The 12,812-nt window shown below is 37.8% G+C and overlaps 1 protein-coding gene across 3 annotated transcripts in view; it reads left to right on the top strand.

Moving 5' to 3' along the window:
* LOC116169367 (ankyrin repeat and SAM domain-containing protein 1A-like) overlaps positions 1-12,812 on the top strand; it is a 51,327-nt gene that overhangs the window by 28,485 nt on the left and 10,030 nt on the right. Inside the window, exons 5-10 of one of the 3 annotated variants that reach the window (XM_031485442.1) lie at positions 22-144; positions 5,681-5,907; positions 5,956-6,205; positions 6,288-6,723; positions 6,780-7,481; positions 7,947-8,106. In XM_031485442.1, the coding sequence (XP_031341302.1) occupies positions 22-144; positions 5,681-5,907; positions 5,956-6,205; positions 6,288-6,723; positions 6,780-7,481; positions 7,947-8,106 (1,898 nt within the window). Of the gene's footprint in view, positions 1-21; positions 145-5,680; positions 5,908-5,955; positions 6,206-6,269; positions 6,724-6,779; positions 7,482-7,946; positions 8,107-12,812 lie in introns of all 3 variants that reach the window. The other 2 variants (XM_031485440.1, XM_031485443.1) reach the window with 2 other exon arrangements.

Raw genomic sequence — 12,812 nt, 5'->3', positions numbered from 1 at the left:
ACGACATCCCTTCCTTTGCAGGTTAGAGGCTGTAGAATTATTAGTTAGAACGTATCCCAGTTTAATACAACCGATGCAAAGGGCCATTCCGGGGATGAGTTTTCCGCATACATCTTTGCATTTGGCGAGCAGGAACGGCCATAAGTAAGTAGCTTCAATCACTTTCTTCTTTGGACTATCAGTAATGGTGCACCTGCATTACAAATTTTCACCCCATTATGGTTGGTTATCAATTACTCCGGATGTTCTCAGTTTGCTTGCCATGAAACGTTTTCAGATGGGTTGGCTAATTGCAATGCACTTTCGCCCAGGGGTGCGGAAAGGTTTCTGTGCAATGCCCTGTTTACGGTAAACACCTAAAGCACGTAGCGTAGTAATTTCAATCGCTTCCACTAAATGCTCATCATATACGCAATCTCGTGCATTTATGGGGGCATTAGTTTACGACTTACCACCTTTATTGAATATATAGCGATATGCGGACATGCGAAAATAGGCTAATTGTTAATTGTTCCGTCAATGTTCGTACGCAACACAGTTTTTAATGCAGCGTAACATACCGGCATTAATGGCCCAGCCCAGTATGGATAGCTTTATATTTTATAGGAAGGTAAGTAATTGATTTAATTATGAAAATGTAGTTCATAGCTCACTTATTTAAAATTGCATTTTTAATTACGGAAAACATCAACTTCTCACCTTCATTAATTAACTATGTGGTAGAGCGTTGGACTACATAGCCGGAGGTCGTCTGTTCGAACCGGGGCTGAGGTAAGAATTTTTCATCTGTGACAGAGATGGGAATTTCCTTAGATCAGTACGGAGCATTCTCTCGGATACTCCGAATTAGGTTTTTCGGAAGTTTTTCTCATTCGTAAGGTGAATGAATACCGGAGTAGTAGGGGGGTAGTAGGGGGGACCTCTAAAAGCATTATGCGGATCACTCTATAATTGGGCGCAAGCCTGTTGAGGGCCCAGAACAAGAGAGGGATACTAAAATAAAACTTATGACAATTTTTTCTACGCGCACAAACAATCTAATTTTCCCAAGCCCCCCCCCCCCACCCACACACACACTTGCTCTTGTAACCTACTTCTTAAAAACTGTGATTGACACTTAATACATGCCCTTACGTAATAAACTTCAAACTATCAAGTACTCGGATCGTGAACCCACCCCTTAATGGGAATAAAATCATTTTTACTGATAGGCACAACGAATTTTTAAATTCTTGGAATGCAGATGCTCTAAGAGACGGAATAAATATTGTGCAAGATCTTTGAACACTCTCAAAATCTATTAAAGTTCATAAAAGGATCATAGGTGCTATTGAAGTCCCCTAAAGCTGTTAAAGGCTCTTACATCCCTTAAAGAGTACCTAGTAAGATTCTTAACAGATTTTAAAGGGTTTGAAACGATCTAGAAAGTGTTGGGCTACCCTTTGAAATAAGGGTCCCTCCTACATGCTCCTATAAGAGCTCAGATCTTAAAAATTTTAGAGAGTTTCACATACTCTTCAACACTATTGAATACTCAAGACCCCCTAAAGACTTCAAAGCATCTCGGGGGACCATTCAAGACTGTAGGCGACCAGTAGAGAGCTCCGCTCTTAAAAACTATTAAAATCTTTAATGGGATCATTGCAATCGCTTAAGGGTCTAGTGTTTCAAACACTCTAATTAATTAATATTCGAAAGCCTCTCGGAGACCATTGAAAGTTTTCGGAAAATCAATAAATAGGCACGCTTGAAGCCGTTTTTTTAAAGTAATTTTTCGAATTTATATTTTGGTATCTAACCATAGGCAGACATACACATGTACCGCTTTATAGCGAACAGAAACGAAAGTATATCTGAAAATTAAAGGCGAAAACATGCGTAGCTTGTAAAGGAGTTTTTATCTTTCGATGTAAGCGAGGAGAGGAACCGTGTATGCGACATTTTTAGACAGCAGGCGAGGTTAGTCACGTACTACTTGAGTGCGGGAAGAGTAGTTATTCCGCGTGTAGGCGAAAAATTGAGTGGTTAAAGTTCAAGACGGGCTGAATTGGCGCGCACTGTCTCATTTGAGTTAAATTTTTGTTGGAGAAAATTTAAACAAGACGCAATAAAGTGTTGCCGGATTTTATTTTGAGTCGAAGATTCCAACAAAGGACGTCGCTGCTATTTATTTTTATCAATAGCGTATTTAAGAACGGCCCATTAACAACGCTTTGTGAATGAATAAATTGGCGACAAAGTGAGAGTTACCCATAACCTCCATTTGCGACAAGGCCATTCGTTTGCGAGTAACGAAAATTTACGCAAGGGAACATATTTGAATTGGAGACACGCGCTCCTCACATAGGAACGTAATTAAATGTAACGAATAAAAAAAATGTCCGTATTTTTAAGGGGAGAAAGAGAGAGATAGAGTAACCTGAAAGGAATCTCATCCGTTTTTTTTGCATTGTATAAATTTTTGGTCGCTTATTTTTAGAAATTGGCATATTGATTGTGCTTAAAGTAACTTTGATTTTCCTGAAGAAATCGGCCTATGAGAACTATTTGTATAAAATGATTCCGTATTATACTTCATTCGTAAGAATCAGATTCAAGCAGAGGATTTTGGTTATTTTGTTTCCGTGAATGGGAGTTTTTTTGCATTTAACTTCAGTGTTACCATTCCTTTGGTTGGACTGAGATTTCATTTAGTATTGATAAGGAGTTGTTTATTTCCACAGAAGAATGTACCAATAATTTCTTATGTGGTAAAGGTAAAATCTCTAGGTAGCAATCAAATTTAGCAGAGACACGTGATCACGAAATAGGCATTACGTTTTTTATTATTTCTTTTTATGAGTCATACCAACATTTTATATACAGGAACGTGTAAAGAAAAATGGAACTCAGTTACTTTTGTGCCCAAGTGACTAAAGCCATATGGAGGGATTTCTGCCAATGCCGTAGAGATTCAATTTTATTTTATGCAAAAGCGGTCTTCAACTTTTCAAGGATCTTCTCTTATAAACGCTCTTGGAAACTCTTTGAGGCCCTTAAAAACCCTTTTACCCAACTTGCTACACTTACAGGCTTAAAAACACATTAAAGCTTGTAAAGGTTTTAAAGGCTCAAGGCAGCTCTTAAAATAGTTATTTGTGTACCAAGGCCGTAAAAGTGATCTTTTTTGGTCGAAGCTGCTGTTTGTGGCCGAGGCGGTAGCCGAGGCCGCAATTCAGATGAGGCCTAACAAATCACTTTTGGCCAAGGTGCACACAACATTTTTTAGGCGATCATCAAAAAAGAATTCAAAAATTTGCTCATAAACATATTTTTCCTGAAAATCATAGTTATCTTAGACAATTAAAAACAAAGTATTTCCTGTCGTATGTAATAAATTATAATTAGCATCTTTGCGTGTGTTTTGTGCGTATCAAAATGGGTGATAGCGACAGTTCAGATACCTCAAATGAAATTTTGGAAGCTGCAAGCGTTGCGACCCTAAGTCATATATGATATAAGAGCAGGCGTTTGAGAGTAAAAGTACAATCGCAACTTCCTCCGTTGCACAAAATTTTAATAATGTCAAATGCAATAGGTCCTTCGTAACTGTGGCTTCCAAGACCTGTTAACATTGTACGATGATTACCTAGTGGTAGGTATAGGTAGCTACTTGTAAATTGCTGGTTTCTTCGTCTGTTAACAACTATAATCTGCAAAATTGAAACGTCGTGAACATGACCATTCCCTGCCTGTATGATAACTTTTGTAGGTTTCTACTGAGGGTACAGTGACAGTAGATGTGTAAATGTACAGATACAACTTTATGCTTTTGTGCAATAAGTGTAATGTAACTAGAGATCTTTTAGGGTCCGTTAAAACTTGGTCCCCCGAAAATACATTGGAGATGGACAAGTTTACTTAGACACCCCCACCCCCACGTATTTTGCAGCTGGTATATGCCACTTGGTATATCTAGTTATTCTCTCAATTGCGCCACTTGAATTAAAGCTAGCCATTACGGTTAAGCCATGACAAATTTTCAAAAAAGCGTGGGGAAAGGGGCCAATTAATATTTTTAAAAGCTAGTGTTTAGCACATTTTTTCAAATGTATTTGTAATGCTCTGTAAAAAGATATCTTTGCGCCATTCTTCATTTTTGGTTATCCTTAAATATGTTTGGGAGGGGCCAAGGATACGCAGCCCCCATAACGCATTTTGCTCGGCATTTTGCTACCTGTATTTACGCCAACCGATACATTTTTTATGCGCACAATTACGCCACTCACGGTAAAACCGTAACAATTTTTTTAAGGGGGGGGGGGGAGATTAACAAGAGATTAACTCATCTTTTCAGCTACGTTTTTTAACAAGGTGTTTGCACTACATCATACATTTTTTTAAGGGGGGGGGGGGGCAAGAGATTAACTCATCTTTTCAGCTACGTTTTTTAACAAGGTGTTTGCACTACATCATACATTCATTATGCCCTCAAAATGTGCCGTAACACCCCCCCCCCCTATGCATTTTCGGATTTCTAAAAAACGATAATGGCGCGGGGGTTATTATCAGTGGCATATTAGCGCATAACCAGCACATTGCTTTATAATAGTAGAGCTTGTCTATACATACGTGCACCTACGTTCCGGAGTTCCTAGAGTAGGGAGCAAAAAGCTCATTGGTCATAATACCAACGTTCCCACTTCCGGTTTGGCCGAAAAGATTTTTTAAAAATAGAACAAAAATTGGGGCCAAATCGAAAGTGAAAAAATTTCATTATGACCAACGAATTATTTGCATTTGCCCTGGCATTTTCCCTCTTTTTCATTTGAAAAAAATTAGGTCATAGGTTATCTAGTATCTGCTGGTTTGAAGACGTACTGCTACTCTACAGTTTTAACTCAATCTCTGTACTATTCTAGTAACTATCGATTACTTGTTTCACTTGAGGCATTTTGATAATTTGATAATTTATATGTTAAAATGACATTTAAATAGGTTTGAATGAGTAGATTAAGTCATTCTTTAACCGTAAGGATAAGGTAAGGGTAGATAAAGTGAAACAAATGATTATGCATTCTAGTGAAATCTTTCATTCTTATTTCAAATGCACGTTATAAAATGACGTTCAGAACATATGACGAATTGAGCGAATTTTAAATAAATTTTGGTACATGTAACGTATTTTTAATTGAAGCAGTGCGAGGGCAAATTTTCTTGATTTTAGGGAACTATTCTATTTCCGTAGAAGATTGTGTTTCATTTATACTGATGTGTAAATGAAATTCTTTTAAAGTAAAGAGAGTATTTCAAATGAAGTAGAATTGAAGTAATGCACCTTTTTTACTTGCGTGGCTATGCGTACGAGAAATCTATCCAAAAATGTAATTTAATTTCGTACAGGATGGTACAAAGATTTTATTTAATGACCGTAAATAAATTCTGTCGTCTCTACTTGCCCACATATTTCCCAGCAACAGTTATTTATACCATTCAGCAGAAATAAGCGTAGTAAAATGTCCGCTAGGGCGTGATATGTGTGTTAGGTCACGCGTACGTTAAACTGATTGCGACCATATGCATGCTTTATAGAGTTAAGCTTATTGCCCGCTCATTGAGCGTGTAGTTTTCTGAAACCAGGTGCATCATTCGTTAATTTTGCGGTCAGATTTTAATCGTTACCTATTTTGTGTGAATTTAGGGCGGTTGTGGAGGTACTTTTACGGTCCGGTTTCGACGTCAACGTTAGGACGCCTTCTGGAACTGCGCTTCATGAAGCCGCTCTTTGTGGTAAGGTGGAAGTGGTTCGAACGCTTCTGGAACATGGCGCCGATATGTCTATTAGAGACGCGCACCATTATACAGTTATGGATCTACTCAGCCAGTTTCCCGCTCAGGCCACTCAAGAGATAGTGGGAATTATAAAACGTAACGAACTCTTTAGCGTTGACTTTTAACAATAGCGTGTTCCCGTAGGATATACAAGGTCGTGGATAGCTCAAGATAGTGATGGTGAAAGTATTAGTCAACCTTTTCCTCCAGTTCCTAGCACCAATTCCGATATAGGGAGTCCATACGAAAATGTACGTCCGTCTTCAAGAGGCAGGTCACTGACTGCGGAGCCCTCTCCTGGTACCTCCCCACACCGTTGGGATTTTTACCGCCACGCACGGTCAGTGGAAGGCGTTGAAGATCGGAGAACATCGGGCACCTCGGCGATGTCGATGTAAGTGAAGCATTCCTAAACCTTTAAAGATTTTGCTTTAGCAAAAACAAAATGCATGGCTTAGCATGCACGCATGTTCCAGGCGCTTTTCACGATTTTACCAAAGTTTACCCAGCAACAAACGCACGAAGCGACCACCCAAACTCTCCACCTTGCATGATCCGCGTTCAATTCCGTCACAAATGGGCAGCATAACGTTTGCGTTCAGCGAGAAAATCTGTATTAGAGAACGCGATTCGTCAGAGTCTTCTTATAGAACGGCTTCTGATTGTTCCAGAGATTCTGATAACAGCCTATTTCATACGCCTCCCGCGCCAAAATTGTTCATGGACTCTAGTGGTCACTCTGAAGATCTCCATTTTTTAACAAACCATCGTGAAGCAGATCGCACCAGCTTGTCTTCCACTGCTTCAAGCACCAGCTATCCACGGCGGCCCGATAGCGGCGGCACTCCATTTTATATGCCCATGAATAACATAAAAGGGGGTCGTAGCCCAGGATCGAATAACAAAGTTTCGGTTAGTTCCCGTTGCGTCTCCATCGGTGGCGTATCTAATGCGGAGTTTTGTTACAGCCCACTCCTCCTAAAAAACCACCACGTCGAAACCTATCGGGATCTCCTACGCACCTGCACCCCATGTCGATGTCAATTGACGGAGTCAGTAATAATGCGTACGAGTACGTTTTTCTTGCGCATAGTGGCACACGGAGTCACAGTGATCTCAACGAACTGCAACACGAGAAGAAACGGGAACGGTTGGTACACGGGCGTAGTGTCGATCAGTACGTGGAAATGAATACGGTATTCAATATCGCCCTGGACGAAGAAGAAGAACGGCCAGTTAAAGAGTTGCACCGGGGCAAAAGTGAAGATTTAGACACGCGAAAGGCACTCACGCGATTAGAACCCGTTGCGATAACCTCCGTGTACGAAAATATGATTGTCAAACAGCAAAATCCAAAACGAAAATTGCGGCGAAATCCTGAAGTGTACGAAGAGTACGACTTTAGAAACAAAGAAGACCAAGTGAAAACGAGTTGCTCGGCACCCGCGTCTACATTTGTGTCTAGTGCATTTATTATGATTAAAGATGATTACCAAGACAGTTACAACGAAACTAGTGATGACGAGAGGCACATTCAAAGGGTACCCAAATCAAAAAATAATCCTCTAAGCCCCACTCATTACCAGCAGCCTCCCACCCCAGACCATCCTCCTCCTTCGGCGATACACGCCGAAAACACCATTTACGAACGAGTGCGACCGCTAAGTCAGGTGAGTTTGTAACCATTCTAAATGTTCAAAGAATGCTAGAGTCTATGTTAGAGTATTAAAATAGAATTTATTTATACCTGCCATAATATTATATTTGTTGTTAATTTTTTTTAACAGTATTTTATGTGTCCCTGTTATGTGTTAATTTTGAAATAAAAAGCGGCTTTTATTGAGTATTACGTGTTTATGTTGCACTTTGCGCATTTAATTTTTTATTTTTCAAGCGGCAAAGCTACAAAGATCTAGCGTTCCGTTGTTCCCTCGCAATTAATTGAGAGCAAAGCGAAAGGCATGAAAAAGTTAATTGGCCCCCTCACTTTTCCGCTTTTGTCTCACACAAAAAAAAATAAAACTGCATGAGAGTACGCACGAATTTTAGAGCACGTACCTTTGGCTATTTAATATAGCAAGCATCGTGCGTTTGGCATAAGAAATTCCCGCTAGACACATTCTTCGGTTCACCAGGAATACAAGAGGAAATCGAAAGATATGGAGACTGAGACGCAAGAGGAGTACTTGTTAATATGCGACGAATCGAGTGAGTCGTTTTCTAGCAGCGTTTCCCTCTCCGATAAAAGTTGTGATAATGTTCTTGAGGAGTACCATTCCGACGCGCCTTTTGCAGGTAGGTGGAAATTTGATATAAATCTGTAACATTTTCAAAAAAACTTTCTAACAATCGTTAACGTGTCACCTGTTTCAACCACGGTTAGAACACAAAAATAATAAAAATAATTTGAATTCATTCAAAAAAGAATCTACTTAATTAATTCTATTAACAATCGCAACAGTCCGGTTTTTAAGATTCGTTTTACTAAAAAAATATCATTTTATTCGAAATTTGGGACTGTGAATTCTCCGTTCAATTACTGCAATCAACGGACCCATAGTATTAAAATATAAGAACGTAACGTCAGGTAAGTAGATCCACTCGTAATTCTAAAATTTTTGCCGGTAAAAGTGGCAGGGGCATTATTACATATTATATTATATATATATTACATTGTGTGATCCGAGATCCATCCTGGTATACTCAAATAATCACTTTCCTGGAACGATAAAGACTACCTTTTCTACTATTTTCATCTAAACCAATCTGCCAATACCCACTACAGATCTCCATAGAAGAAAGATACCTAGCAGCACCTAACTCTTACTGAGATTGTCTATAATGTAAGGCAATGGATATGCATCACGCGCTGTTACTCCATTTACATTTCGGAAGTCCACACAAAAACGACACTCGCCATCTTTCTTAGGAACTAAAAGTACACAAAAGCACATGTAATATGCCATACAAAGGCTTCCATTTTTAGTTTAGATATATACATGATAACCGCTTTTGAGCTGAAAATGTAAATTTGAGCATGCAAAGATGGAAATATTGATAGGGTATTACGGTTTACGTTCCTGACTTGTATAAGCACAGATCAAACTTATTAAACTTTTTTCATTCAGTCATTTTTGTTGTTTGTACTGGACTCATTATTAGTACCAAATATAAGAAGAAAAAGATCATAGTGATTAGTGAATTAGATATTATACTTAAACCGTAAATAAAAACCACAGTGCGTGGCATATAATTATAATTAAAAAAATTCTCTAGGTACAAGGAATCTGAAAATAAAGATCGGGTCCGAAGAAACGAATAAGTTTTCATTTTCAATTGCAATTTTCATTGCTGTACAATTAGTTTTGTTCAATTAAAACATCAATTTAAAGGATTTTACATTCGACTTTAAATTCAGCAACAATATCTCGATATCCTGATGCTCAATTGTTTTTCATTGTGATCTTGAGGAGAAAATGCTTCATATTGTAAATTGAGCTCGATTAAAATGAAAGTTGCCAATAGCACTAGAACATGGAATGGCGATTTCAAATTGAATTTCCAAGTGTTCCAAGATCTGGGCAAATGTAGTGTCATTTTCGCAGAGAAAGTGTTACAACGCGTACAATCGACTAATCAGTGTTCAAAACCCGAGTACTTCAGAAGTAAAAAGACAGGGGGGAGTTTGCAAACCAAGGTCCAAGCCCCTGTAACTTTGGCAGAATTGACGGTATTAATATAAAATTCTGGTGGGAGATATGAATAAAAACAAATTGCCTATCCGAAATTCCTATTACCTACTTCTGGTTTGACCGGAATTCACTACAAAAATCGAAATTTAAATTTACGTTTTTGGATTGTACAGGGTGGTATAAATTCGTGGGTCACCAATGAGATCTCCGTAACGGTAAGAGATGCAGTGCAGGTTAAATGGGGAAAAAAGTGACTCTTTTGTGACTAAAACGCATTTGACATTTTAAAAAAATCTTTGAATATAACTGAAAATGTCAAATTTCGTTTTTATTTTCTCTAGCTTAAACTGTCGGAAATGGGCCGTTCTCGTTTTTTTTTCGGAGAATCGGAATGAGGACAAAAAGATAATAAAAAATAATGTAGATTCAGCAAGATCTAGATATCCGTGGATGTTTTGTTGATAAATGAATGTAAAACATTTGATTTTGAAATTTCTTGTAAATTTATGTAAAAGTATAGTGTGACAAGTCATTATTTTCCTTTTTTGTCCCCTTATCTCCGTAAAAATCCAATACGGCGTTCATAAAAAATATGAAAGTAGTAGCATGTATAGCTTCTAGATCTAGCGTGTTTGAAAAGTCTGGTAACAGATTCAGATTCTTCGAAAAGAAGTGCCCATAGAAGGAACCGTCCATTTCTTACCGTTTAAACCAGAAAAAATTAAAACGAAATTTGACATTTTCAGTTATTTTCAAACTAACTACCCTGTACATTATAATTTTAAATCTGGTATATATACTGTGTTTTCGGTCATTTATGCGAGGTTCGTCGTTATTAAATGTGTTAGAATCAGATCTCAGTCTGTAGTTCTCCCAGGTATTTTGAAGCGCCCTGTACATTTTAAATTTCTTCCGTTATGCGAACATATCGTGTAATTATTAACGAGCTCCTAGCCAGTTTATAATTTTGCGGTGTCTGTCCGCCCGTTAGCACGATATCTCGATAACGAATGGACCGATTACGATAAAATTTAGTGGATGAATTCTTTATCAAATTTGTAGATCAGAGTTCGTGAATTGGCAATGTAGCCCAAAAAATAAGGAAGTCCCTTTTGAAATTTGATACGTAGCCACTTGGAATAAAAGCAAATGTAGCGCCATTTTCAAAATTTGGTTTTGTGTAAGATGTGCAGTGCCAACTTTCTTATTTCTGGAAGCAATTAAATATACATATACATATACACTTTTAAATAAAAACAAAACTAACATCAGGTTTAAAATTTGGTTTTGCACATGCTATAGCCATACCCAGGAGCTCGTTTGCTACTTTGCTACTTAGTTTATTTGTTAACCAATTTGGTATGAATATTCGAAAACAACTTATTAGGTGAGGTGTTCAATTGTCTGTAGAACTAGAATGTAAAAATATATAGGGTGTCATTTAAATTTTGCAGTTCATGGTCGAAAAATAGAATTTATAGTATTCAATTTGTTTTTACTCACAATATTACCTTTCATAATTTTAATTCATATGGACAGTTCTATTAAAGTTACATAGGATGAGTCGATAACAGTAAAAAAAACTGCAATTGTCACGTTTAAGAGCAGAACGACCAATAGGGAACGTAGGTACGTGTTTATCAAGTGTTGAGGCTCTGAAACTTGCGAAGTAATAAAAATAAAATTCGCTACCATTGTCACGCAAATATGAGGAGTAGAGTAGGTACATTATATTGTGCTTGTCTAGTGTGAATTCCTCAGCGAACTACACTGTAGGACGAATTCTGTCTCCTGTGGGTCTAAAGTAAATAAGTACCTACGAAAACCTTTGAGTGACAGATCTATGACCTCACGCAGAACATGTCGACCACTTTCGGTGTCGAGCTTTTCACAGAAAATTTACCACACAAGTGAGCAATCACTGATTCTTGCAAATATCTAGAAATTTATTTCCTGGGTCCATAAGTTTTAGTCGGAAATTTCAAAACTGACATCTATGATAATATCCATTTTACCATCGGCCTTTCTTAGCTCATACTCAAAAATATCAAAAAACCTTTTGTGCAAAATATGTCAACCATAGATGGGTGCGCATCTACAGAAATTATTTTTGAATGTACAGTTACGGTGCCAATAGACGACAACTGATCTTTTTTAATGGATGGCGCTGTATATTCTAGTTTTTTAGTTTTTTTTTCGGAATAATTACCCATAAACAAGCCCCACTTTGATAAATCGTAGCGACCTAGATTTTGAAATTAAGAGATACGTTTGATAAGTAATGTTAATCTGAATAAAAGGTATCACTTTGGGGTATTAGCCCCGGAAATATTTTCCCAAACAAAGAAAACATTTTGGAATAAACGTTGTCAGGCATATAAGAATGTAAAAATATCTTTTAATCATAGTTACGTCCTAAATCGTTCATTTTTCGTTATTTGCATCAGAGGGGGGGCAGGGGATACTTTCTGAGCCAAAGTACCAATTTTTTCGCACCCACATTTAGGGGTGCGCCCTTTCATGGTAGGAATTTTGAAAAGGGCATACCGACTTTGTGGTTCAATGGTAGAGCGTTGGGCTATAAAGTCGGAGGTTGGGTGTTCGAACCTGAACTGAGGTAAAAATTTTTCATCTGTGACAGAGATGAGAATTTCATTAGACCAGTATCGGAGTAGTATAGAACAACTTACCTTCTGCAGAGGCTCCTTCAAAAAGCATTATGCGGGTCACTCTGTAAATGGGCGCAAGCCTGTTGAGGGCTCAGAACAAGAGAGGGATAATAAATAAATACCCCCAAAACCTATTCAAAGACGTGCCACCAGTCTTTGTAACTGTTATGGTTGGCGAGAAAAAAATTAAAGAAGAAATGCAAATTTCACCACTTCTTTGAGACCAGTTCTCAAACCAAACACGTTCGATCCTCAGTTTATTCGGAAAAAGCGCTTGTTTTGATCACCTCTCCTACCCAATTTTGTTTATTTTTGTTTGTTTTGTATGTAACACCCTGTATATTCCATAGATATATAGCCGCTAATTTCCAATAGAGTCTGTGCCAACATACCTAACAAAGACAGTTGATGGAGATATATTTTGCACCGTAAGTAGAACACCACACAAACATTAGTTTCGTACTATCCGGTTATTCCTGCATCGTTTAGTCTGAAAATTGAAAGTCATTCCTGAAGTTGATAATTTACTAATTTCCTTAAATGTCTCCTTTTATAAATCGGTCGAGATCTCGACAACGATAGTCTTGGGGTTTTCAGCATTAGGTTCGTATTATCGCGCTATTTCTGAATTAATTACTTG

Source organism: Photinus pyralis, unplaced genomic scaffold (genome assembly GCF_008802855.1).
Source record: "Photinus pyralis isolate 1611_PpyrPB1 unplaced genomic scaffold, Ppyr1.3 Ppyr1.4_LG4, whole genome shotgun sequence".
Lineage (NCBI taxonomy): Eukaryota > Metazoa > Arthropoda > Insecta > Coleoptera > Lampyridae > Photinus > Photinus pyralis.
Note: the sequence above shows the minus strand (reverse complement) of the source record. Positions and strands in the feature narration are given on the sequence as shown.